The 26,832-nt window shown below is 41.8% G+C and overlaps 1 protein-coding gene and 1 long non-coding RNA gene across 5 annotated transcripts in view; one reads left to right on the top strand and one right to left on the bottom strand.

Annotated features, from left to right (window-relative positions):
- The window catches only part of LOC103350759 (uncharacterized), a 90,527-nt gene extending 66,040 nt beyond the window's left edge, over positions 1-24,487 (top strand). Inside the window, exons 4-5 of one of the 2 annotated variants that reach the window (XR_011378350.1) lie at positions 23,652-23,758; positions 24,349-24,487. This is a non-coding gene — a long non-coding RNA (uncharacterized lncRNA). Of the gene's footprint in view, positions 1-4,865; positions 5,048-21,593; positions 23,065-23,651; positions 23,759-24,348 lie in introns of those variants that run through there. The other variant, XR_518666.4, reaches the window with a different exon arrangement.
- PPM1K (protein phosphatase, Mg2+/Mn2+ dependent 1K) lies at positions 1,302-26,148 on the bottom strand. Of its 3 annotated transcripts, none has more exons than XM_008267615.4 (7): positions 25,755-26,148; positions 18,825-19,341; positions 17,504-17,604; positions 10,561-10,726; positions 10,264-10,408; positions 8,377-8,511; positions 1,302-4,921 (listed from the first exon to the last, which is right to left on the bottom strand). In XM_008267615.4, exons 2-7 carry the CDS (start codon positions 19,262-19,264, stop codon positions 4,790-4,792), a joined length of 1,119 nt encoding a protein of 372 aa, XP_008265837.2. In that variant the 5' UTR covers positions 19,265-19,341; positions 25,755-26,148; the 3' UTR covers positions 1,302-4,789. The 3 variants fall into 3 exon arrangements, with proteins under 3 accessions (XP_008265837.2, XP_002717053.2, XP_051675540.2); XM_002717007.5 differs by having other exon boundaries at positions 25,461-25,926; XM_051819580.2 differs by lacking the exon at positions 25,755-26,148 and adding an exon at positions 24,667-25,267.
- Between the last annotated feature and the right edge of the window lie 684 nt (positions 26,149-26,832).

Below are 26,832 nucleotides of genomic sequence, written 5' to 3'. Positions count from 1 at the left end.
TGACCCAGCTGTGGCTGTTACAGGCTTCTGGGATACCAATGGATGGAAGATCTCTTTGTGTGTCTCTGTCTCATTCTGCCCTTCAAATAAATGAATAAATACTGTAATTTTTTTAAGATGGTAGGTTTTTTTTTTTTTTAAAGATTTATTTATTTATTTGAAAGTCAGAGTTACACAGAGAGAGGAAAGGCAGACAGGCAGAGAGAAAGAGAGAAGTCTTCCATCCACTGGTTCACTCCCCAGTTGGCCTCAACGGCCGGAACTGCGCTGATCCGAAGCCAGGAGCCAGGAGCCTCTTCCGGGTCTCCCATGCAGGTGCAGGGGCCCAAGGACTTGGGCCATCTTCTACTGCTGTCCCAGGACATAGCAGAGAGCTGGATCAGAAGTGGAGCAGCCAGGTTTCAAACCGGCGCCCACATGGAATGCCGGCTCTTCAGGCCAGGGCGTTAACCCTCTGTGCCAGAGCGCCGGCCAGATTTTGATTTTCTTTAGATGAGTTTTAGAGCCAGATTATGAATCATATTGTCCTAACTTGTATTTTTAGAAAGGCATAACTGATCATCATCTAAACAGATACCAAGGGAGATGAGATGACACTTCTTCACAGAATTAACTACTACACTTTGCTTAGTTATTTAAAGTGTCTAACACCCATTTCCCCATTATTTAAGAGAAATTCAATCCAATGCATTAGCTTACTCACTTAGCAAACATTCATTTTTGTGCCTTATTGTGAAGGTGCTAGAGAAGGAGTTTGAGCAAAAGAGTACAAATCTCTATTGCCAGAGTTTATCAAGCTACCATCAGGGATACACTCTACAGGAGGCCCCTGTGCCTACGGAATGTGAACTACTGTATTTTATTCAGTCAGCAGGATGTTAAAAATTGCTCATGTTAAATGCATACTGGGAGTTTTGAGAGTGCCACTGCCAAACACCTGTTTCTAATTTACTATTGAAGATGCTTCTGTGAAATATATTGCAAAATTTCTGCAACCACAAGCAAACCAGTGTAGAGAGCATCATGATCTTTTCCCTCTGATGGGCCAACAGAAATTTTAGAGGAAGGAACTAAGAGATGAATTTTGCTTTAGACTGAAGCGAAAATATTTGAATAGGTAAGAGTGTATCCTTTTCCCCCCAAAGATTCTTCACATCAATTTTGCAAACAGCCAGAATTTGGCTCCTGAAAGAAATGTCCAACTATTCATTGATTCTTTGATATCATTCTTTTGTAGTGTTCACAGGACCACATCCATAATAAATGTTGGACAGTTTGGATGCCAAATAAACACAATTGTATTTTAAAGTGTTTAATTATGTATTTTATTAGAAGGATATTTTGAACACTGAGAAATGAGATTTTAGTCTGTTCATAGTTATTCTAATACATATATATATAAAACAATGATCACAAAAGCAATTACATCAACTTGCTGTAGAAGGCACAATACACCCAAGGAGTACTGTAATTTTAAAACAAATGTACACAAGAGCACTTCAGTAGAAATTAATTCAGGATGCACTGAGTTGCTAAATTCCATTCTGGAATCCAATGCAGATTGAGTCATTCTTGGAGATGGAAGAAATCCATGATTTCCCATCCCAGAACACTAAGTGTGACCATGAATGGACCATCTAACAACCAAGGGGAGCTGCCAGAGAGTCAGCTGGTCTCAACCTGGATGCCAAAGGCAACAGGTCAACCACTGCAACTTGGTTTGTTCACTGAAAAGATGTGGCTTTTTATTTCTGCTTAAATCATGCATGTAACAGAATCTTATAAACACATAAAATGCAATACAATCAAAATCTCATGTCACTATTAACCGACATGGGTATACATGAACCATTGCAGTATTAAAAGGAAAGCACAAATACATGCATGTGTTTAACTGTTTAATACTAGACTTTCACTTCCCCCTATCTGGAAGCATTTCCTTACTATAGTGTTACCATGAAATTAAATCTATGCCCATTTTTAGAAAGGAAATAAATGTCCAGTCTGATACTAAAGATCTAGCATAGGCCTACTCATTTTCTGCCTAAATTCTTTCCCCAAATAAAGTTTTACTTAAAAAAATAATTTCTGTATTTTAGATTATGTGTTAATAATTCTTGGAAGTAATTTTTAAAACATCGGAACATAGGGAAGGCTCACATCACATTACTGGGTACATAGAATCAAAACTGATCCCTCCAAAATAAATTATTTTACAGAAAAATTCATGACCTTGAAGTACGTAGGAAACATAAAGGTCTCTAACAAGTGAATAATTGATGAGAGTAGACCTACATTTGCTTCTGGATATGTAAGCTACTTAAGAATTTATACTTGTGAAATATTATAACAATTTTAAGACTATTTCAATGAATAAACATCGGCAACACATATTGAAAGACGATTTACATAATACATATAAATGAAAGGAAAACATAAATACAATCAATGTGTTTTATTACAGTAATATAATTTATACCATGCTTATATCCACATAGGAAATTCACAGTTACAATGAAACAGCTATATATAGAGCAGTCCTTTCTTTTTATTACTATTTGCATAATTTCTAGTAATAGACTTAGAAACCTAAGACACACATGCTTATGTTTTACAGATTTTAATAATCTACATTTTAAATTGTACTTTAACATTATGGCTTGAAAACCCATAAACACCAGTATGCTCTATGCTTTGTCAAGGTTAACTCACTTTTCCAGGTGCAGCCTACTCAGATCCACCCCAGTCATCCTCCTACAAACTCCCCTTCCTCAGAACTGGCAACCACTGCAGTCATCCATGGCCCTCAGTCCTTTGAACATGCCAACATCACTCCTAACTAGTTTTTAAGGTAAAGGAGGGAGGGATGGCAATGTGAAAATTTCACACAAAACCAAAACCTGCATCTTTAGAATGTCATCTTGGAGCTTTAGCACTTTCCTTTGTTTGGTTAGAAATTCTCCAAACTCCTAAATGTGGCTTCCACACTTCTGTTGGAAGACCTGACTTGGAAAGAGCGAGCCAATTCCCAGCTGTGCTTGGGCTCTTGGCCTCACAGACAGTGAGCAGGAGAACATCTTCCTGCCCATAATGGTTTTCCTCCTTTCACCTAAATGCCTTGAAAAAAAAAAATCGAAATATTTAGCACTTTTTTTCAAATGACATTCCTGTTTAAGATGGCAGGAAAATTGAAAATTTATTTTCTTCTGTTCTCACATAGGTGAAAAGGCATGAGCATTTATATTGGGCCCTCTTTCTTATAATAAACCTAAAAATGAAGCTTACAGAAAAGAAAAAAAGTCAATCCTGAAAAAAGAGTTGAAAGTACATTCTCTATCAAAGTTCTCCTTTTGGTTTGTTTTTCTTTTGTTTCTACTATAAAATTCCATATCATTCTTAGGAGTCATTATTTTTATCATATTATTTTATATGCAAATGACCATCTAGAAATGTAGCATCAAGATTCTGGCCCTGTTCCTGGGTTTTCCAGACAAATTATGTGCCACAAAATATCTCCTAAAATCTGTTTCCTCACCTGCTGATAACCACTGGCTCTGCACTTAACAGAACTGCCTCAGTTTATCAAGAGTCTTCAGAGTTAAATACAGAATAATTTAAAGATAGTTAACTGGTGAAGGAGCTACGCAAGATTGTTCCCTTTAATTTTATTACTCCAAAATATACATATGTACACACACCCACACACACGGGACAAATTTAGAGTCTGCAGAAATAAACTGTAGATATCATTCCAATCATACATGTACAAATTCACATTTAACAGCAAACTTACATGCAGGTAAATAGTTTCACATGCCTAAGCTATATATAACAAGCTGAAATACACAGTTTTAATGTTTGTTTCAGACATATCCTTCCTTGTAAGTCTTAGAAATGAGCAAAGAGCAGACATAAACCTTAAGCTTTGTCTATGGGACTGTGGGTCAATGTGGTATTTTTTTTACTAACAAATTAGCCAGCTTGCTTACTCTATACAAAAGGTGATATAAACATATATACAAAACACAGAACACCAACTTATTTGGAAACTATACAAAATACTTGATACCACAGTATTTAACTTTGTATAATTTTGACTGGAAGACCCTTAGCCTGTGTCTTCTTTTCTGATAGTAGAGTCAAATCTATATAAAATTTACAATTACAGAAAAATAGGATTGAGTGGGAAGGGGGACTCTGGTGATGCAGTTGAAATACACAAATGCACTGTTTATAAATATGCATGATTTGGCAATATAGTATCTGAATCGATTTCTGCTGCACAATTACTGTTATTGTAAGTGGCCTAGTATACAAAATATGATAATAGATAACTCAGTTTTCACATTTACTCCTTGGCACAGTTATCAAAAATAAACACTTGCAGCCAGTACACGGAATAGTCGTCAAAATTCAAACTGACTAGTGTTGAACTTGAAGAACCTTTCAAATGAATTAAGAACAAAAATAATCGATAGAAACAAATAGCTGCCTAAGAGTCTTAATGATTAGAAATTGAACACTCACTGAAAGTACTGAAACCACTTTTCATTTGCTTGCTTAGAAGCTCACACTAGCTTGGTTATAGTTATTTGCGTACTAGGCATGTACAGTTGATCATAAATATGATTATTCATAAAAAATCACTATGCAAATAGTTACTAGGTTTACACTGACTTGTATACTGATCTGGTGGGTCACTGGTACAGACAGCATTTGTGATTTGATCAGTTTCTTGACATTCTTAGTTAAAAAGTGTTGCACAGAATCGTGGAGTCCTGGCCAGCAATCAGGCCCATCGCCCACTGGAGGCAAAGCTTCTGCTAAAGGAGAAGTTGATTTCAGAGTTCTTATATTTTCCCCAGGCGCCAAAAGGCACTACGACGGCCGTACTGTTATCCTCAGTGCCATACTGGATCGCCTACGAGGTTTGGCAGGAAGGAGAGAAAAACACCGGAAATCAGAGTCTCTGCAGAGAAAGCATTGATCCTCTGAAGAGCCACACTGGCTTTCATGCACTCATAGCCCAACTATGTCCCAGCACCTGGTGAGTCTTTGCTGCTGCATCAGTGCCCACAGGGTTTATTAAATTGCACATGGAATACCAGGTGGCCCCAAACATCCCTGTTATCGACATTCTTGGCAGAGTGACTCCAGTGGACTAGGAATGTTTATTATTCATGGTTCAAAATAGAAAAGTGAGCATAAACTAAATGCTCTAAAGGAGAATTATAAATCAATTTTACAAACCATTTCAAATAGCAGATGATACAGTCAGCATTGTAAGTAGTGCTTAGGATGTCATTTAACATCTAATGTGTTTCAAAAGACTTAATAGCCTGAAGAAACTTTGAAGGAAGGGGTTGATAAAAATATCTGTTGTAAAAAGCTTCAATGAAGAAAAGGTTTTACAGATTAAAAGAAAACATTTACAATATCAAAGCACTGTAATACTTAATATATAGGAAGTTCTTACACAATCAAAAACACACTGAGAAGGCATAGGCAGAAGGAAAAAGGTTTGCACAGACAAGAAATACAACTGGCTAACAAACGTATGGAAATGGTTAACTTTAATAACCAAGAAAAAAAGATGGAGACATAAATAACAAAATTTGACTTTTCTGCTTTTGAAGAGGCAAAAAACAAAGCTTATGATAAGAATTTGGAAAAACAAGATCCAAGCCATGTTAGTTTAAGTGTGAATCGCTATCATGAGAGATCTTCCAAAATTTCATGAAAAAATGTGTGTTACGAAAAAAATTATATACTGCTAAGTCAAACACCAGTCCCTTTCCATGAACTTTTTGAAGGACAATTTGGAGGGCAAATAGATACAAACATATTTATTACAGTGCTCCCCCTGCAGTATGAAAAAATGGTCAGAAACTAAATTTGTTGATCAGGGGAAATGTTGAGCCAATTATGGTATACAAGTAAGATAAGACTTTGCTGTAGTCATTGAAATTTTCATTGCCTGCGGTGCCAACATCCCATTATGGGCACTGGTTTGTGTCCTGGCTGCTCCATTTTCGATCCAGCTCCCTGCTTAAGGCCTGGGAAAGCAGTAGAAGATGGCCAAAGTGCTTGGGCCCCTGAACCCACATAGGAGACCTGGAAGAAGCTCCTGGTCCCTGGCTTCAGGTTGGCCCAGCTCCAGCTGTTGCAGCTATTTGCAGAGTGAACCAGCAGATAGAAGACCTTTTTCTCTCTGTCTCTCTCTGTAACTCTGCCTCTCAAATAAATAAACAAACTTTTTAAAAAAACACACACAAAAGTACCTACAAGATGGACAGTTGAAATTAGACAAGAAGTGTTCATGCATGGAATCAGACCCATTACTTCCATTTTATGAGGACTCCACTTAGTACTGGGTAAGGTAGACATCACAGCAACCAAGTAAATAATTCATGCATTAGAATTGTGTGGCAGGCACCACAGCTCACTAGGCTAATCCTCCGCCTTGCGGCGCCAGCACACCGGGTTCTAGTCCCGGTCAGGGCGCCAGATTCTGTCCCGGTTGCCCCTCTTCCAGGCCAGCTCTCTGCTATGGCCAGGGAGTGCAGTGGAGAAGACCAGGAGAAGTACCTGGCTCCTGCCATTGGATCAGCGCGGTACGCCGGCCGCGGCGGCCATTGGAGGGTGAACCAACGGCAAAAAGGAAGACCTTTCTCTCTGTCTCTCTCTCTCACTGTCCACTCTGCCTGTCAAAAAAAAAAAAAAAAAAAAAAAAAAAAAAAAGAATTGTGCATGGGGGCCGGCACTATGGCATAGCGGGAAAGCTGCTGCCTGCAGTGCTGGCATCCCATATGGGTGTCAGTTCGATTCCTGGCTGCCCAACATCCAGTCCAGCTCTCTACTATGGCCTGGGAAAGCAGTAGGAGATGACACAAGTGCTTGGGCCTCTGCACCTCCATAGGAGACCCGGAAGAAGCTCCTAGTTCCTGGCTTCAGATCAGCGCAGCTTCGGCAGTTGCGGCCATCTGGGGAATGAACCAGAGGATGGAAGACACTCTCTCTCTCTCTCTCTCTCTCTCTGCCTCTAAGTCTCTGTAACTTTGCCTTTCAAATAAATAAATAAATCTTAAAAAAAAAAAAAGAATTGTGCTTGCCCATTTATTTTCAAGCAAATCATCCTTTTTTTTTTTTTTTTTTTTTAAAGATTATTTATTTGAAGGACAGAGTTACAGAGAGGCACAGAGAGAGACAGAGAGGTCTTCCCTCCACTGGTTCACTCCCCAGATGGCCACATCGGCCCGAGCTGCACTGATCCGGAGCCAGGAGCCAGGAGCCTCTTACTCCATATAATAAATAAATAAATAAATAAGGTCTTATGTTTTCATTACAAATACTGGCACTTAAAAGTCTGGGCCGGATTTTGCTCCTTAATTAAATATGTAAAAATGGGGAAATGTGTTGGATTAAAGCATGCCTCTAATGATCCATAATGTCTATAACTTAGAACAGCTAATCAAAACAGTATTTTCCATTTTCTTTTCTGAATATTAACACAACTTTCAAATTTTAGCTCTGACACACAACCCATCCACACATTGTATTTTTCCTTGTCTTTTTCACACACCCATCAATTTTTAATTATTTTTTTTGAGAGGCAGAGTCAGAGAGATGGGGAGAGAAGAGCGCCTATCTGCTAGTTCACTCCCCAAATACCTGCAATGGCCAGGACTGGGCTAAGGCTGAAGCTGGGAGCTGGGAACTCATCCCAGGTCTCCCATGTTGGTGGTAGGGATGCAGTTCCTTGAGGCATCACCTGCCACCTTTGGGGTCTGCATTGGCAGGGAGCTGGTGTCAGCAGCCAGAGCTAGGGATCCAACCCAGGCACTGTGACATGGACACAGGTGTCTTACTCAGCATCTCAAGTGCCACACCACACATCCACTTGAACACTCTTGTTTTTAATAACCAGAAGCTGACTATGCTATAATTTTCCTTAAAATGGATATTTACTGGGAGCAGTCTAGTTTAACAGTTAAGTAGTTGGACTTGGGAACCTGACTGCATTCAAAGCCTCTGTAGCTCAGTTTTCCACATCTGTGAAAAGGGACAATAATAGCTTCAGTCTCTTCAGATTTGTGTCATTACATGAATTAATTTATATGAGTAGAATAGTGTCCAGCATGTTTTGTTGACATTAATTTTACTTAGCAACTTGTAGGAATTATAAAACATGAGCTAATTTAAGATACCATGGAATCAAAATATTCACCATTTGACACTCAAGCTGAAACAAAGCAACCTCGAACGTGTGGTGGCCACTCTAGTCTGCACTGGGACCACATGCCTGGGGTTGTCCTTCTGCGCATCCCCCACCCCCCTTTGCTTGAGACTTTCCTAGCAGAAGCTTTGCTGTATCACCTGTTCAGTCACTGCATGGGCAGCTTCGTTGGGATCATGGCACTGATTGACAAAGTCACAGATCTCTTGACTATTCACCATGAAGTTGATTCCGTCTGTGGTGAGGACCAGGAAGCTGTCATCAGCATGGTGCAGCTGCAATCAGAACCAAATGCACAGGATTAGAAACCAGGCTCTACCTTAGAGTAATCTGGGTAATTCTAAGAGTTTAATCTGTTCTGCTGTAGGCAAACTTCTGTAGGAAAATGTAGTTTGCATGTAGGGTACAAGTAGCAACATTTAATATCAAGCACCAAGGATAAACCTGACATTTACTTAGTAGTGCCACAAAGGACGAAGCCAGAAAGCCGAATGCTGAGAGGTGGTTAAAGGGTGCTGCCTCCTGAGCCAGGCTCCAGCCTCTGTTAATGCCTGGTAAGCAGAGATGAGTTGATCTCTACATGTTTTTAGATTTGCCAAGTGGGGACAACGGTACCTGTTTTGAACAGAGCCTGGCACACAGTAAACCACACACAGGCATTTGTAAAATAAAGTGAACAGAAGTGTAATATCTATGGGACATGAAACCTCTCATGGGGCTGGCGCTGTGGCATAGCAGGTAAAGCCACCACCTGCAGTGCCAGCATCCCATATGGGCACTGGTTGGAGACCCAGCTGCTCCACTTCCAATCCAGCTCCCTGCTTATGCACCTGGGAAAGCAGTGGAAGATGGCCCAAGTGCTTGGCTCCTGTACCCATGTGGGAGACTCAGATGAAGCTCCTGACTCCTGGCTTCTGACCGGCTCTGATCTAGCTGTTGTGTTCATTTGTGGAGTGAACCAGTAGATGGAAGATCTCTCTCTGTCTCTCCCTCTCTGATTCTGCATTTCTTTGTTTCTTCCTTTTTTTAAAAAATGATTTATTTTGTTTTTTATTTTTTTTTTACAGGTAGAGTTAGTGAGAGAGAGAGAAACAGAGAGAAAGGTCTTCCTTTTCTGTTGGTTCACCCCCTAAATGGCCGCCACCACCGGCGTGCTACGCCGATCCGAAGTCAGGAGCCAGGTGCTTCCTCCTGGTCTCCCATATGGGTGCAGGGCCCAAGGACTTGGGCCATCCTCCACTGCCTTCTCGGGCCACAGCAGAGAGCTGGACTGGAAGAGGAGCAACCGGGACAGAATTTGGCGCCGCAGGTGGAGAATTAGCCTAGTGAGCTGTGGCGCTGGCCCTGATTTATTAATTTTGAAAGAGTTATAGAGGGAGAGAGGGAGATCTTTCATCCACCGGTTCATTCCCCAGATGGCCACAATGTCCAGTGCTGAGCCAGTCAGGCTTTACCCACTATACCACAACGCCAGCCCCCAACTCTGCCTTTCAAATAAAAATGTTTTAAAAAATAAAAGAAACTCCTGGTGCAATTAATAGGCAAACAGTGGCTGGCATTATTGGAAGCCTACACTATGCTATGCCAGGTCCTAGAGCTGGCTTCCTTAGGTGGTTCAGAGAAGGATGTGTTAGCTGTTGGACTGGAATGTGTTGGGGGCAGTTTAGAGTACCCAGGCACTGACTTGTAGCAGGTAAAAATGCCACAGAAACTCAGGAGGGCCATGCTTTAGGTTGGTGGAAAGGGAAGTCAAGGTCAGTTTCCGAGCTGAGAGGACACCGCATGCTCAGGTGCAGGTGGGGAAGGGCAGCAGCACCATTTCGCCAGGAGAATTCCTCAGCAGGAGAAACAAAAACCCAAGACTTCTCATCCATTAGGCCAGGAAAGTCGTATTTTATCTGAAAAGCCTTCCTCCCCTAAATTACTCCCCATGAAAGATCATGAAGCGTGCAAGGGAGCCTGCAGCTGAAGACAATCCTGCATCTGTCCTTTGTGTGTGCATCAAGCACTCCTCACTCCTTCCTTACCTTGATCCTCTTTGTTTCTGGCTCGGCTATCACTCCGCTGGCTTTGAGATCTAAATCTCCAATGCTCCTCGTCATGGCCAGTCGGCCGTTTACGTGAGGTTGTCCCAAGCTGTTCCAAGCTACAAAACCACCACATTTCTTGATCCTGAAGAAGGGAAAGTTACAAGACTGGAGATGTGATCCACAGAAAACCATGTCACTGTGACACTTAAACGACATCAGTTTAGAGATGCAAAACTTCACTTCTTGAACTACAAACACCATCCCCATGGAATGACCAAGTAGGGGTAGTGGTACCTTTCTTTTTCATCTTTTCTTTCTGGAGTATGATCAATGGTCAGCTTCATGGGTTTTCCTTTTCTACACAAAATAGCTCGGCTGTCCCCAACACTGGCTACCACCAGTTCAATACCATCTCGCAGTAGGGCTACTGTTGCAGTAGTCCCAGAGGTCAGAATGCTTGCTACAAATGGTATGAAAAAAAAAAGTTAGTGACAGTCGAAGGACTGGATATGGAATTTTTATTGCAAAACAAAAGGCAAGCATGATCAACTAGTACTGGAATGTATCATTCTAATATAACTACAGCTATGCAAATAAAATGCAAATGAACTAGGTGACTACCAGCATGCAAAGAAACAATTATCTATTTCAGAAACAAGGCTCCATGCAAACAGAAAAGGCTGCTAACCTAATTTAGTCAGCAATGCATCACTGCCCCTAAATGGCTTCTATTCACAGAAAGTGGAGCTGGCTTGAACTTACAGTTACAATGACATTTCTATTTGTAAAACAATTCAACTTAACAAGACTGGATAATAATGGGAGGATGGATGTGGTCTACTGAGCCCATCCAGGCAAGCCGACTTTTCTGTGATTTATGGATTTGGAAGGTTTTCTCTTCCATTTCTGATTCCTATCCTGTGAAAGTATTAGCAGTTAAAAAGCTAAGTGAGACATGCCACAGGCATACCATTTGCTCTTCATATGCTAGATTTTATATTCTTTCCTTTAACAATTTTTTTTATTCAAACGTTCACCAAAAAAAATCCTAAAATAGTCAAAAAGCTCACATTGTTTTTTGTTTATCTTTGTCTTCCCTAGACCAGAACCAAAGTTATAGCCATCATTACATTGGCAGAAAATTTATGGAGTGGGGAATGAAATTCATTCTGGTTTCTCATCATCCCTGGCTCCAGAAGACTCTAATACAAAGAGTCTGTCTCCAAGTGCAGGACAGCATTGCCAGTGCTACTCCGGTGGTGCTGCCTGGGCCCAAAGTAGTCTGAGAATATTAGTTTTCTCTGACAACAAACAAAATTCAAGGTTACTGGGCTCACTGTTTTCCATCAAAGTCAAATTGCCCTTTTGCACTTGCCTTTAACTTACTCTAACAGTATCATCTAAGTTCTTTACCCCATGTTAGAAACTTTAAGGTGCATTGAGCCTTGCCAAAAGTAAAACTACAGTGAAGTTATAGGCTAAAAAATAAAGCAAAGTGGAAGAAATTATAAAGGATAACTTATTTAAAGCAGGTATTGTGTCAGTAACATTGTCAGTTCTTTAAAAGTATCTAAATAAAATATTCAAGTGATTATCCAATGATGATTTTGACTTTAAAGGTAGATTTAGGGAAAATGAAGTGCTATTGATTTGATTGATTGAAAATGTTTCCAACTTTTTTTTAAAGACAATTTCAAAAACTTAATAATAATGCATTTTGCAATATAATTTACACATAAAAAGATTTTCCAATCAGTATATTAAAATGCCTGCTTTAATCAGAAAAGTAAAATGAAGAAGCATGAATAAACTATTTAATCTTTTTATAGACATGCTGAATTTACTTTACTGAGAATTAGCATTTATATTGCACTATCCTCCCATTTATCTCTTGATTTTGGAACAGTTGTACCAAAGTAGTAATCTCTACAATGCTAAAATAGTTTATGCATTTGTGACTGTATCACATAAATGTTTTGGCCTAAATATCAGTGATGTTTGTATTACAATTGCTAAGTCTTGAGATTACTCAAATGAATGACTTTACAACAACAACAACAAAATCTTTACAACAAAAGGAATCTTTGCAGTTTAACCTACTGTAATATTTTCAAATGATTTAAAGAGCCACTCAAGAGAATGCAGGCATTTATTCAAATGCTACTTGCCAAGGGAATTTAATATCCTTCCCCTTTCCTTAAGACTGTTGGCAACAGCTTTTTCAAAAGATTTTAATTGGCCACACGACAAAAAAAAAAAAGAGTTAAAATTTCACAGTGAAAGTTTAGTTGTTCAGGCTTGTAGTTCATGGCTCTGCCATATAAAAATTTAAGAAGAGTTTGAGTTCTTACCAACCCAATTTCACAGTTCCAAAATCCCAGGATTTATGGGAAAGGTTTCAAAACTATTGATTCTGGTTTGCTAAGCATCTAAGAATATAAATATTAAATCAGCATTTATTTTCATTTAACATTTAACATGGAAGTAAAATTTCTCACTTTTTGCCCTAATAACAAAACTATAAAACTAAGACATCTTTCAATAAGTTCTTAACACTCACTGGACAATTTCTACTGCAAGTCAGCTCAACTAATGGGACAAAGAGGATGTGGGAGCCTTCCAGTAGTCCAGGCTAGGAACCGCTGGACTCCTTCACCTGAGACAAAATTAAGCAGATCTCTCTTTCCACTGAAGCCCAGCATAAGTGTCCACGGGCTCCAGGTCTAGAGCTGCTGACCAGGCACAGTTCTCTGCCACAAATAACACGCACAGAGGCAAATAGGAAATTCACCCAGGAATTGTGCTCAAACATTACAAACCTGCAACATAGGGGAGAGCAGAGAAAGAGCTGCAAAATAAGGGGAAGGGTTTTTATCGGTGAAAATGTCACTAGCAAATGTACATAATATTCCAGGAGATGCCAAATCAATGATTTCAGAACTCGGTTTGCTCAAGTTGATGGTATTTTGTAGTTGAATCTGTTTTCTCAACACAGAATAACACTTCTTGCCTAGTTTTTGTGAAAGCCAAGGTAGGAAAAAAAAATGATATGCAAATGCCTATGTAGCAAAAATCATCAATGGTGAAACATACATATGTGTATACACTCCCACACACTGGTGTACACTTGAACACAGCAAATCAGTACTTTAACTGAGTTGCAGAAAATGTACTGTAAGTTTGCTGGGTATCAGAATTGTAGCAATATCAAAAGGGTCAATTCAGGGTTCTAGTGCTGAGTAATTTGTGTCCGATAAGCAGCACACAGGAGAGGGTATGAACTACAATATACCACCAAATTATTAGAACTTAAATATACAACAAGAAATAAAGCACCTCTAGAGTAGAGACAAGGAGTAACACATCCGTTAATGGTGCTTCATGTGGGGGTTTAGTATCTAGAAGGCATTTTTGAAGTAGAATGATTACTTTAAGTTTACTTCTCTTACACTCTAAAGTAGCTTTATCATTTTATGTAATTCACACAACGGGTATTTTTCTGCAGCTCTCTCTCTTTTCCCCAGTGTTGCAGGTCGACACAATAAAAGAAATATGATCAAGATTTTAAATGCCAACATAAACAGTAAAAGCTGAATTGTTCAAAGTATAACAACCCCAGTAATTATTCAATTATGTAAACAATATGCATCAACCAATACAGTTTCAATACTTATTCAAAATGAGTGTTCTAGTCAGGGTGACTCATCAACACTGACAGCAAAGTAATGAGCTGAAGCAGTAGCAGCACAATAAGACCACCTCTTCCACGCTGTCCCTGGGGCTTTTCCAGTGGCTGCTCCCAGCATAAAAGGGGCACTCAGAGAGGCTGCATTTAGACCCCTAATATTTTGTACTTTAGTTTTTCCACAAAGTCCCATAATATAAAGAGTGTGAAAGTTTCCCATGAGACTCACAATGCTGTCCATCAATGTCTCCCACTCTGAACGTCAGAGCAGCAAGTCTTCTCTTTTTGATCCATTTGTCCCCTGGGCAGCTTTGCTGCTTTCAAAGCTTAAGCAATCTAGAAACACTTTGAAGAGTTTACAGGATATATAGGATTATAATCTAAGTCTTCTACCATCTGATCTGTTTTTAAGTGACTATCTGTAAACAACAGACTGATGGGGTATCCTTGAATCCACTGATGGGTTTCATTCATTGTAAAAATACACATTGCTGGTACAAACTGAATATGAACAAGTCAAAGAAGGTGATAACGTTACCTATCTGAAAAAAAAAAGGGCAAATTCAAAATGCATTGACAACACATCCATAAAAACAGCTAGCAACTTAAGGGTACAGAAAACTTCTGTTTCTTGATAAGTGGCATTCTGGTTTTATTCTCTTTATCCCCAGCTAAAACTGAAATAGTAAACATTTGAACCGCTAATGAGACAGCCTGAAGAAGTTTAGGTATAGGTGACAGCTGTGGCACTGAAGTCTAAAAGAGATGTTTTATTGTCACTTTATTTCTCTTAGGAAAGTTAGCATGAAATAATTGTGGGGGCATTCTAACCACTACACCTAAAATTTTACCATCAGTGATTCTTGCCTATGGTTTGATCATCCATTTTCAGGTGTCTGCTACTCGGAACTCAAATTTGCTTAGGAGTGACAACTCATTAAAATACATCCATTTTATTAATAATTGGGTTAAATGAGCTACATTTGATTTAATAATCAAGGCATAAATTATAATAAGTGGTGAGAAAGAGTAGGTAGTAGAGATGAGTTCAGTCCAAATAGTGAATACCTTCCAGATGCCAGGCAGGGTGCCAACCACTGGAGATTCAAAAAGAAACAAGCCATCCTGATCTCACAGGAAGGGTTTAAGGGGACAGAAAGTGGTCTGATGCCAAAAGAAGAGAGAAGGTAAGAGAGAGTGGAGTGGGCTACTAACCACGCAGCTGCATTTAGCTAGCGCTGAGTCTACTACAGATCTACCAAAAGGAATATTATCCACTCTTATAATACTGATACTGCTTCAGTTCTTACTAAAAAATTTACTTTTTTAAAAGTTTAAGTAACTCTGAAATGACACAATTTTGGAAATCCATAAATTGAAGAGTTCAACATTACAACATTCTATCTTTAGTGACTTTTAACATATTTCGTAAAATAAGCCCCAAATAGCTAAAGGCAATTTTTGTCATCTTTGAAAGTTTTGGTAACTTAATAAGAATAAATTTTTAAATATTCTCAAAACATTAACTTAAAAAACACATACTAATAGACTTATAACAACAAATATAAAATAGTATCTAATGACACTGTTACGAGATTTTTAGTAGCATACTAGACATCATTCTATCCTGCTCCACTATACTTTCACACAAATGGTCATTAAATGAAAATTAAAATATCTTATAAAAGTTCTGGGATTATTACCTCAAAGCATATGACAGAGGGAATAAATAATGTTTTAATTTCATGTTTAAAAATTATTTTATGATTGATTTCTTTACACAACTGCTTGTGTGTAAAGAACTGTAACTTGTGTGTAAACTGCTTTATGTGACAAAGCCAAATTTAGAAAGTTTAAGATATGCAAGTTAAATAAATTCTCTAGTTCAAAACTCCCTCTCATACCCTACACCAAATCGACCAGTGATTGTTTTAATTATCTCCTGGCTGCACCCATGAAGGGTTAATGTCTTAGATTGTTGGCCACATCCTGACATTCTTGAACATTCTCTTCTGAAAACCTTTGCACTAAGCTGCAGCTGCTTGCAGAACAGCTGGGGCTCAGCACCTGCACTACAGCTCACAGGTGTGAGCTACAGTCCCATTCACAGACAAACTGGTTACAGATGAGATAAGAGCATACCAGAACTCAGAGAGTTACAAAAATGAAACTATCAGAAGGCATTTTGTTTCCTCTTCTCCTTCCTGTGTTTTACTCAAAAACAAAAGCTAAATCTTATGCGTGAAATCCCCCCTTTTTCAACTCCTATCTTCTTAAAGGTGAGGGACCAGATGAGAGGGGAAAAAAGTCCAAAGGAATGGAAGAAAAGAAAAATGGGCCTAACTCACCTACAAACTAAATAAATCCCTGAACAAAACGGGAGGGTGGAGTGTAATGTTTGCTGAGGACTGTGATGATAAGATAAGGTTCTCTTAAAAAAAAAAAAAAAAAAAAAAAGAGAGAAAGAGAGAGAGCAGGAAAACCTCTCAAGATGGTAAGTAGAGGCAGACGTTTTGCCCTTCCCAGATCAGAGTATTTGGGTTTGATTCCCAGCTCTGCTCCTGACTGCAGCTTCCTGCTACTGCAGACCCTGGGAGGCAACAGCATGGCTCAAGTAATTGTTGCTCTTATCATCCATATGGGAAACCTAAAGTGGGTTCCCAGCTGTTGTGGGCATTTGGAGAGTGGCCTAGTGGATGAAAGTTCACTTTTTAGCATGCTCTATTTCTGCTTCTAAAAAAAAAAATTCATGGAAAAACAGATTTAAAAGATAGACTTTTTAAAAATTACTTTAAAAAATGGCAAATAGAGCCATCCTACAATCACAATTCCTCCTCGTTATCAAACATCAATGTGAGAGATCACTTTGGGTGTCAGGAAAATCCCAGCCCTAGCTCTAGCTCTGAACTGATCTTTGACTCTCTTTGAACTTCAATTTCTTGTCTGTGAACTGGGGAAAATTTCTATTCCTGTGCAGTCCAACTGAAAACTGTGAATATGACATTTCTGTAGTGCATTTTTTTTTAAGCTCCTGGCTCCTGATCATCTCCGCTAGGGCCATTGCAGCCATTTGAGGAGTGAATCAGCGCATGGAAGACCCTCTCTCTGTAACTCTTTCAAATAAATAAAATAAATTTCAAAAAAAGAGAGGGCAAAATAGCTTCCTTGTAATTATACAAACTAGTGCATATTAGCCATTGTTCCTTCTTACATGGGATCTTTTAGCACTTTTCTTCTTGTCTGGACATTTAGTGTCCTAGATAAATGTGTTTTCCCTGCAGAGTATTTCAGCAGATGCCTCAAAAACAAAACAAAACAGCCCCAAATCCTCTGGTAGTATGAGTTCTTTTGCATACAGTAAGTAACCAAACATGAAAACTGACATTAGTTTGGATTCCAAACAGCATTCCCAGTGACTATGTAAGAACATTTCTACATAAACTTCCTCACAAGTAAGCATACATTAAAATGCCCACCCCTAAAGGACTTCAATGAATTCTTTTGTACCCTCCTTGACTCCAAGACTCTGAAAAATGTGATTGTTTTACATACCATCAGCAGACAGGTGGGCATGACTCGAAAAGGCTTTATCTATTTCTAGAAAAGCCAAGGTCAACACAGTTTCCAAGTTCTTCTCCTTAGGAAGCAAATCCCTTTGTGGGGAGGAAAAGAGAACCCCAGTCATTTACCATAGGTTTCTCTTGTCACAGTCCCTCTGTCTAGCAAAGTCCCTCAACTCAATGGACCCCAAGAGTTGCCTTTCAGATGCATAAGAGCTACTAGTTAGGGATGTTTATTGAGCTTTTATGGTACCAAATCACAGGCACTGTGATGAGCTTTTAAGAGCACAAAAATTAAAGTCCAGATCTCTATCCTTAAAGAATGAATCTTTATAAAGACCACAATGCTGGAGACACTGAACTCCTTCATATGAAACTTAAACCTCAGAGTTCTTTGTGGAATGAGGTAAAATAGGCACAAATCAACTGATAAACAGTAGTATGCATCAACCTTGCAGTACACAGGAAGGCAAGGAATTACACATAGTCAAAATTCCGTCACATGTTTTCCCCTTGTTTTAATTCTAGCAAGAGTGTGAACCTCAACAATACTAGCTAGAGGTACATAAACTAGTGAAAGTCCTCCAAACACCAGCATTAAATGCACTCTCACCCCCGACTAATGCCAACCATCCAAAGTTACTTTTCAGCAAGTCCAGTATTCAGAGCTAGTCTATGGGCTCTGCATTGATAGGAGTAAATGCTTCTCACAGGTTAGCTGGTGTATAAGGCATTTCAACACGTTCATGCATAAATGGAAGTAAAAGATAAGTTTATTTCAGTACAAAAAATTTTTGAAATGCATGCACAGTTTTTTTCATAATACACATTTTCCATGAACATTGTGGAGACTCCTGGACTTTACGTCCATTCACTCAAAATGATCACGGGTCAAATATTGTAAATTCTGGTCATCAGAATCTACTTTCATCAGGGAATTAAGACATGTATTTTAAAGATTTTTGAGTGTGTGTGTTTATTTTCATCTACTTAAAAGGCTGACAGAAACAGAGAGCTTCTGCTGGTTCGCTCCCTTCTCCCCAAATGTCTGTAACAGGCAGGGTTGTGCCAGGCCAAAGCCAGGAACCCAGAATTCCATCTGGGTCTCCCATGTGTGTGGCAGGAGCCCAAGATTTTGAGTTATCATCCACTGCCTTCCCAGGTACATTAGCAGGAAGCTGGGTCAGCAGCAGAGCAGCCAGCCACAGTGGGTCATAAACCACTGGCCGCACCACCCACCCAAGACACACGTTCTGAGGCAGCAATGATCATCAGTAATGAGTAATGAGTCTCATGAGAGTCATGGTACGTACAGAATACATTTCTCCATGCGGGTGTGGCAGAAATTAGCGGCTGCGGGTCCGCCGTGCCCGTCATACACAGCGAAGTACAGGACCTCATCTGTCAGCTGGGCGAAGTCGAATCGATCTTCATTCTCTTTCCGTTTGCCAATGTGCGAGGCGCAGCCCACGTTTTCCAGGCTGATTTTGGGGATCGGCTTGCCATACTTAATGCTGGGGGGCAGTAGAATTGGCTCGTCAATGCGGTTGTCCCAGATCCCGAAACTGTCCCAGGTGGCCGGACGCCCACTGCCGTCCGGGTCGAATCGAGAACACCTGGGCTCTGAGGTGGAGCTGTGGCAGGTGGCCGGCAGGCGGCGCTCGTCCTGCAGCAGGCGGGAGGTCAGCAGCGCTCTCCTTCTCACCTGGTTCCCGCCACTTCTAACCAAAGTGATTAAGGCAGCTGTTGACATCACTCAGCTGCAGGGGACTCAGTACAGAGGCGGAGGTTGGCAGACAATAGTGGACCGTCTTCAAGAGAATGATGTACCTGGGGAGAAGGAGGGCTTGGTCAGCAATTGTGAGCCAAACTGAATATCAGCACCAAAAACAAGGGCCATCTGGGCCTGACAGGAAATACTTACTATACTTATGTTATGCACTTTGTAGGCACCCAAAAGCCCGATTTTCATAACAATGGATGAAAAATGGCTCCATTTGCCTTATCCATTCACAGTAAAAACAAAAATCTGACAAGGAGCACTTTTGATTGAACCTGTCTCTCCAGCTTAACCTGCCATCATTGGAGGAAAGGAAAGCTGCAGGTGCTTTTTAAAATGCCATCATTGGAGGTGCTTTTTAAAATGCAAATTCTGATTCACTGGATATGAAGTGGATCTTGGGATGCTGGTAATAGGAGCTGCTGATCTTCAGGCCACACTTTGCCTAGCAAGAATATACAACACGGGTAGAAATAAATATTCCTCCTCTCATTAATTCCACTGCTCTGAAAAAAGGTAGGGGCAAATATTAACGATAGCACCAAAGTGCTAAAAATAAAAGGAAAAGTAACTGGTTCACAGAATATTTACAATAGCTTGTACACAGAATAGCCAAGTTTTCGTAAAGACACAATTTAGGATCTGAGTTTTGTTTGACGATTTCTCAACATACTTCATTTTCCATCTGCATGGTTAATGTAAACCGGTTCATGCAAACACACCCATAGGCCAGTTCCTATGCTGCCTTTGTGGGAGACACTCTCATGGAGAGGGCTGGGTGCAGAGGTCTCAGGAAACGGTGTCACTGCATTTGTGACAAACAACTGAGGTTTAAGCAGATGAACCATGCATTTTCTCTGCACCTGCAGCTTTCCTTTCCCCCAATTCTAGCAGCACACCCACACCTGAAACTGTGTGTCTTTAAAATTATTACCTGGCACCCCTACTTGTAGACTCTTCTCTCAAGCTCAACCCTAAGGACTCTCTTGGCATTACAGAATGTATCAGGGAAAAGTCCCACACTCTTGCAGGAAGAGCTGTCTTTCTGGCAATTTCCATACAAACAAGGTTCTAAGCAGAAATTAATCTCAATAGTACTTTGTTCCATTATTTATGAGTTAGGAATCAACTTGCCATAATGGTATAATATTAAGATTTGATAATGCTGGTGGAGGGAATACAGGTGCTATATTATTCCCAATTGTAGGTTTGGATTATTTCACAATAAAAAAGAGAACTTGGTAAAAAGAGGGTATCAAAGAAGTATAAACACACACATATAAAACTCAGTTTGAGGGCATTTGTGAGAAAATGCATTAAAGATTTCAAACAATTGCTTGTAAGTGAACTTTGGAAACCAGGCTAGGTTCCCATAGAAAGGCCTTACTGCTTTCAAGAGAAAGGAAGAGGTTCCAAAAGAGAACATCCTTAGATATTTAAGCAAGGAAAAATGCATGAGCTCTGCCTTCATAGGATTTAGAATAAAAATGGCCATAAAGATGGTTATCATCTGTATAAAAAGGAAATTCACTTCCTTTTATGACAAAATTGGAGTAGGGGAGGAGAGAGAGCATCTCTAGTTAATGAGAAGTTACACATTCAAATACAAAAAAAAAAAAAAGGTGTTTGTTCCTTTGCATCTCATTCAAGGTTATTTTTACCCAGAATCAGTAATTATATGTAAATTCTTATATAGAAACGGAAAATTATAATACAATTTCACAGATAATAGAAATTTTTTTTTAAAATTTATTTATCTGAAAGACAGTCACAGAAATTGAGGAAACACACACGTACACAGATCTTCCATCCACTGGTTCATTCCCCAAATGTCTGCAACAGCTGGGGCTGGGCCAAAGCCAGGAGCCAGGAGCTCCATCAGGGTCCCCTGTGTGGGTGGCAGAGACTTAAGTACTTGAGCCATCTGATGCCTACCAGGCACACTAGCAATAAGTGGAGCAGCCATGAATCGTACCTCACTCAGATTTGGTACTTGGGTGTCCCAAATTGCAGCTAACCCACTGTGCTGTAACACCTGCCATAGAAGCACTAATTATTGATGGAAATAATTTCAAAGCAGTTTTGCATTATAAAGAAAAAATAAAACTTTAAATGTTTATTAGAAAGTACATTCATATTTGAAGAATGCACCAGATACTGTAGCAAATTACTACTCCCCTGGGTTCAGCTTAAAGCATACATGCCATAGTCAGGCTTGGGTTACTTTGCAGTTGTGTACATTCATTCAATAAGAGTACTAGAATTACAAATACTGAATACAGTTTTCCCACATCTCTTCTAGGATACCTGCCCTCCCCCCCTTTTCTCTCTCTCCTCTCTAAAATTTTTTAAATGATAAAATAGAATGCATTCTTCGTGGAAAACAGCTATCCACTGGAAACATTTTTTAAGAATGAGATAAAACTCAAGTTGGAAAGTTTCTTTAGGCTTGCATTCACTAAAATCAATCATCGACTTGGCCTCAGTCCTGGGACTATCTCCAGAATCATCTCAGAAAGTCAGCAGAATACAGGAAAACGTCTGTTCTGAGCAACATTACTGGCACAGATGAAGTGTGAGTTAGTTATAGAGGTAGTTTATCAATAGTACAAAACTAGGTCTCTTCGGCACAAAGAGATTCTGTTTAAGAAGTGGTTTAAGAAAAAGGGGCAGAATTAGGGATGGGGCTCCTAAGGAGACTGGGGAGGGAAGATGAAAAACAACAAAAACCCCAGAAGTTCTTTTCTATGTTCAGTGTGACTGAAGTATATGACTCCATTCTGTGTTCAAGAGGAAACAATTCAAAGAGAATCTGTGTTCCTAAGCTAAAGAATACAGAAGTAAACCTGAACATCAAGAAGTTTCCTCTGGAGATTTCAAACTTGGAATTGGATCGCCTAGGCTCCACAGCTCTCCGGATGCCCATGGAAATGACTCTGCACTGCCTAGCAGAGGAATAGAATCTGTGATGGGAACAACAAAAACCTCTGCCACCCCCCATGGGGTAGGGGGACCTACCACACATTAGCAGAGAACAAACTGACAAAGCAAGGAATTGCTTTCGTTTGCCAGCTCGGTAATTATGAATTGGGATGAGTTTATCATTCTGAAAACTAAGAATATTTCTGAGTAAGCAGGGCGCACTCATGTCAATCTATCAATCTGAAATCAAAGCTTGCTTATTTTTATAAGCCACTTGAACAATCATATTCAATCTTTGGAACTCAAGTCATGCTGATGGAAGTCATTCCACTGAAAAGCTCTTTGAATACACAAAAGTGTGACAGTGAGAGTGAAATGAACTAAAAGTACCTTATGTCACACATTGTATTCCATTGTAAAAATATTAAACACTATGCTAAAAAACAAAATGATTGAAATCCTTGCAACATCGATTACATAATCAACCTGAAATATACAACAAAAGGAAAAACATCAGCCTAAAAACTGTTCTCCAAATCTGTTTTTACTTCCCAATCAAAATTAAAATGTAGGAGTGAGTATTTGATGCAGCAGTTAAGATACCCTTTGGCCAGCATTCCTATCTACAATGTTTGGGCTTAAGTCCTGGTTCCTCTTAGGATTCCAGCTTCCTGCTAATGCATACCCTGGGAGGCAACAACATGGTCCAAGTACTTGGGTCCCTGTCACCCACATGAAAGATTCAGATGGAGTTCCAGGCATTTGGAGAGTGAACCAGTAGATGGAAGATATCTCTCTGTCTCGATCTCTCTTCCTCTGCCTCTCAAATAAATAAAATAAATATTTAAAAATTTTGATGTGTCAGAATTTATTCAGGTGAATCTGTAAGACACATGGATATGCATACTCATGTATATACATTCACAAAAGTATGTACACATTCTAGTACTGTCAATAAATAATCTCATGAAAATACTTTCTCTGGGGCCAGCATTGTGGTGCAGTGGATTGAGCCACCTGTGGCTTTGACAGCTCATGTGGGCACCAGGGCAGTTCCTGGCTGCTCCACTTCCAATCCAACTCCCTGCTAGTGTACCTGAGAAGGCAAAGGAGGATGGCCCAAGTACTTGGTCCCCTGCCATCCATGTGGAAGACCTGGATGGAGTTCCCGGCTCCTACCTTCAGCCTGGCCCTGTCCCAGTTGTTGCAGCCATTTGGGAAGAATGAACCAGCAAATGGAGGCTCTCTTTCTGTCTGTCTCTCTCTCTCCCCTGTGTATCTGTGTCGCTCTGTGTGTGTGTGTGTGTGTGTGTCTACGGCTCTGCCTCCCAACTAAATAAATCCATCAATATTAGGGGGAAAAAAACCTTTTCTTTTCACCATTTCCATACTGATTTGTGTAACCATGCCTTTCCCATCTTCCTCCTCCTGTGGCTAGGAAACAGTTTGTTTAACCATCCCGACTGACTGACAAGGGGAACCTCAGCAGAGAGGTTTAAATGGGAAGAAACTGCAAGACCATGAAGGCATGCATAGAGATGCTCAGTGAGTACTGGCGACAAACCTCATCTCAGGAGTGGGAAGCCCCAGGTCAAAAGCATTAGGATGGAAAAAAAAATGCATTTGGTTTGCAAAAAACTTTTGAACTATATCCCTCATTTAAAAGTAAAAGGAAGCAGTGAAAAAAGGCAACTACACAGCTACAAATTTGCTTTGCCAATTTTATGTTTTCTTCTTGCTCCCACTTTAGAATTCCTCCATGGTTTAAACACCCTAGGCTGTCCAAATTTATTTTTGGAAACAGGAGGCACTGTGTGTCTGGCAGGAGGGTGCACAGGGATTTGAGGTTTAACCGCACTTCAGCACCGAAAGCCAGGTCAAAAGGGCAGTTCATTGCTGTCATTTTAAGCCCATGCCAAAATTTCCAGGAGTTCTAAGGATTGGCACTATTAAAACCTGCTTAGGTTGTATTCTTCTAGAAAAAAAAATCTTTAAAAAACAATGCCTATCTGCCTATTACTATAAAGTGGTACTATAAAGTGGTAACTTCCACAATTGAAAAATTACCCAAGGTAATTAACTAACCAATTAATATTCTTAAGCTAACTATTTCTTTCTCAACACTCCTTAAAAAGCAACCAGAGCATTCTGAACACTTCAAATAGGATGGAAATCTCCAGAATGTATCTCAGCAAATTTGGACTCTATGCCTTCTTTACCCGTATCCCGCTAGGAGGAAAGGAAAGACATGGTACCAGGCTAGCTGCGGGAGAGAAGTCCATGTTGACATGTGTGAATAGGGCGGACAGCACACAGAGCTGCGGAACCCTTCCTACCTAAAATGCCCTCGCTGCCTTTGCAAACATCTGCCTTCATGAGGTCCCCAAGTCACAGACCACGTTCCCAACCTGGAACCTCAGAACGTTCCTTTCCCTTCTATCCCAACATCCCACCTCATGGGCCCCGGCCCGGCTCTCCTCAGAGTCCCCAGGCACGGGAGGTGCGGCGTGTTCCGCCGGCATCCGCAGAAAAGCGGCTCAGGCTGCAAGAAAGAGGCATCGAGAGAACCCAGCGCCCCGGAGCCATTTCACCACACAATGGGCACCACACTCGGCGACAGACACACAACGCGCGCGCGCCGCTCCTCTTCCGGCCACGGCGGCACCGCGCACCGCTTTCGTTCCCTCAGACGTTGGCCACCGGCCGCTCTCCTTTAATGGCTCACTCTGAAGCCGCCAGAAAGCCTCGCTCTTTCCCCCTGCCCTGGCGGACGAAGAGCGCTGAGCAAAGACCAGGCCGGGCTGCATATTTCCGGCCCGAAGCTCACAAAGCCCGGTGCAGCCCCAGAGAGCCCCCACACTCCCCCATCCTCTTATCTTTAGCCTCGTTTTGGTCACCGCCTGCGAATTCCGGCATCTACAAAAAGCGTCTGCTAAAAAGGCATCACCACAGCCGCAGGGCCTGGGATGACAGCGCCGTCCCGTCCAAACTGCCACCCTGTCCTGCCATCAAACCAAGTAGGGCATCCTTCTCGGCACCGGCCTCCTGGCCTCCGGCCGCGCCCGCCCGGGGCTGGATGGCTCGCCCTGCTGGACGCCTGGCAGCACACACAGCCTCGCGCCCCCGCCCCGCCAACAGCTGCACCCCGGCCTCCCCGCCTCGCTGATCCCGGGGCGTCCCCGTGGCACCGACCCCTGCAGCATCCTCGCCGGCGGGTCGCACAGAGCACGCGTGGCGGCCCCCTCACCTGGCCGGCTCGCGGTCAAGTTCAAGGCCGAGCGCGATCGGGGAAGGAGCCCTTCGCCCGCTTCCCGCAGCGCTGCCAGGGTGTGCCCCACCCTGAAAAAAAAAAAAAAAAAAAACCGCTCTTGACCTGGAAAGGGAAGAAAACAGCTGCCGGAGACCGACCGTAGGGGCTCGGAGGCTGAAGAGGTGAAACCAGGGAGTCGTTCTCCTCTTACTCTTCATCCCCTGGGCCGCCAATAAGTAATATTATAAACGGTGGGCAGAAATAAATGAATGGCACCCTCCGGGCTCTTACCTCCCGATGGCTATGTCCCTTGGAAGTGTTTCAATGAGCTAACGGAGGGCAGTGCAGGGGCTTTCGTGCTCGTTAAATAAGATTGCCGTCTCCTTTGTCTTGCGATCTCCGGAGCAAGCAATCGAAAGCACCACTCACTGCTTCGTCTGCTGGAAATTCTCGAAAATGTTTCACCAGCTGCGGGCCAGAGGGAGCGAAGGGAAGTGTTCCCGCTGACTGACGGCAGCTCCGGCCAATCGCACTTGGCGAGGCGGCGCGTCGGCCCTCCACCTTAGCCAATCACAACTACCGCTGGGAACGAGCCTCCCCGCCGCTGCGATTTGACTGCGCCGACTGGCAGCCGCGCGCGGTAGAGCGACGTCTACGTCGGCCAGTAGCTGCTCGAGGAGGCGCCCCACCCTCCTGAGGTAGGCGCACCGGCCAAAGATGGGGCGCGCCTGGACGGTGGGTGGGGACGAGACGCTTGGTGACCGGCCAGCGGGTGGAGAAGCCGAGTGTGTCGTGAGGGGGCGGTGGTTGTGACAGCTCGGGGACCGAGGCCAGGAATGCCTACGCTTAGCTGGAAGGGCTTGGGGTTTCACTGCCTCTGCCTTGAAAAATTCGCAGCGCAGCGTTCGTCGTGGCCAACAAGCATCTTGAGTTCCCTTTGAGGGGAGGGGGTGAAGGACCTTCGGGATGCCAGGCCCCCGCGAGGCGCCGGCCCTACAGTCCTGCCCCACACACTCATGTTAGCTGCCTCGGTGGCGTCTGCGGTCTGGTTAGGAAGGCAAGGGAGAAACCCGACAAGTACACAAGGGTGGAACATTAGTGAACCGTGTCCAGAAACGACACAGACAAGGCGTGAACATAGCGGATACTGGGGTTGACTCCGGGTGGGTAGGGGATATTTGTGTGAGAACCTTGTAAGATGGCGTGTGGGCTGCGTCTCACAGAGAGAGGAAGTCAGGTAGTCAGGCCGTGGAACGAGCGGAGTGGCGGCCTCTCTGGGCGGTGGGGACAGCCGAGCAAAGGCCCTGAGGTTCTGGAAGCGCAGAAGGAGGTCGGTGTGGCTCCTGCCTAGTGAGGGAGCAGAGGGCAG

The sequence above is a fragment of the Oryctolagus cuniculus genome, chromosome 8, assembly GCF_964237555.1.
Source record: "Oryctolagus cuniculus chromosome 8, mOryCun1.1, whole genome shotgun sequence".
Taxonomy (NCBI): Eukaryota; Metazoa; Chordata; class Mammalia; order Lagomorpha; family Leporidae; genus Oryctolagus; species Oryctolagus cuniculus.
Note: the sequence above shows the minus strand (reverse complement) of the source record. Positions and strands in the feature narration are given on the sequence as shown.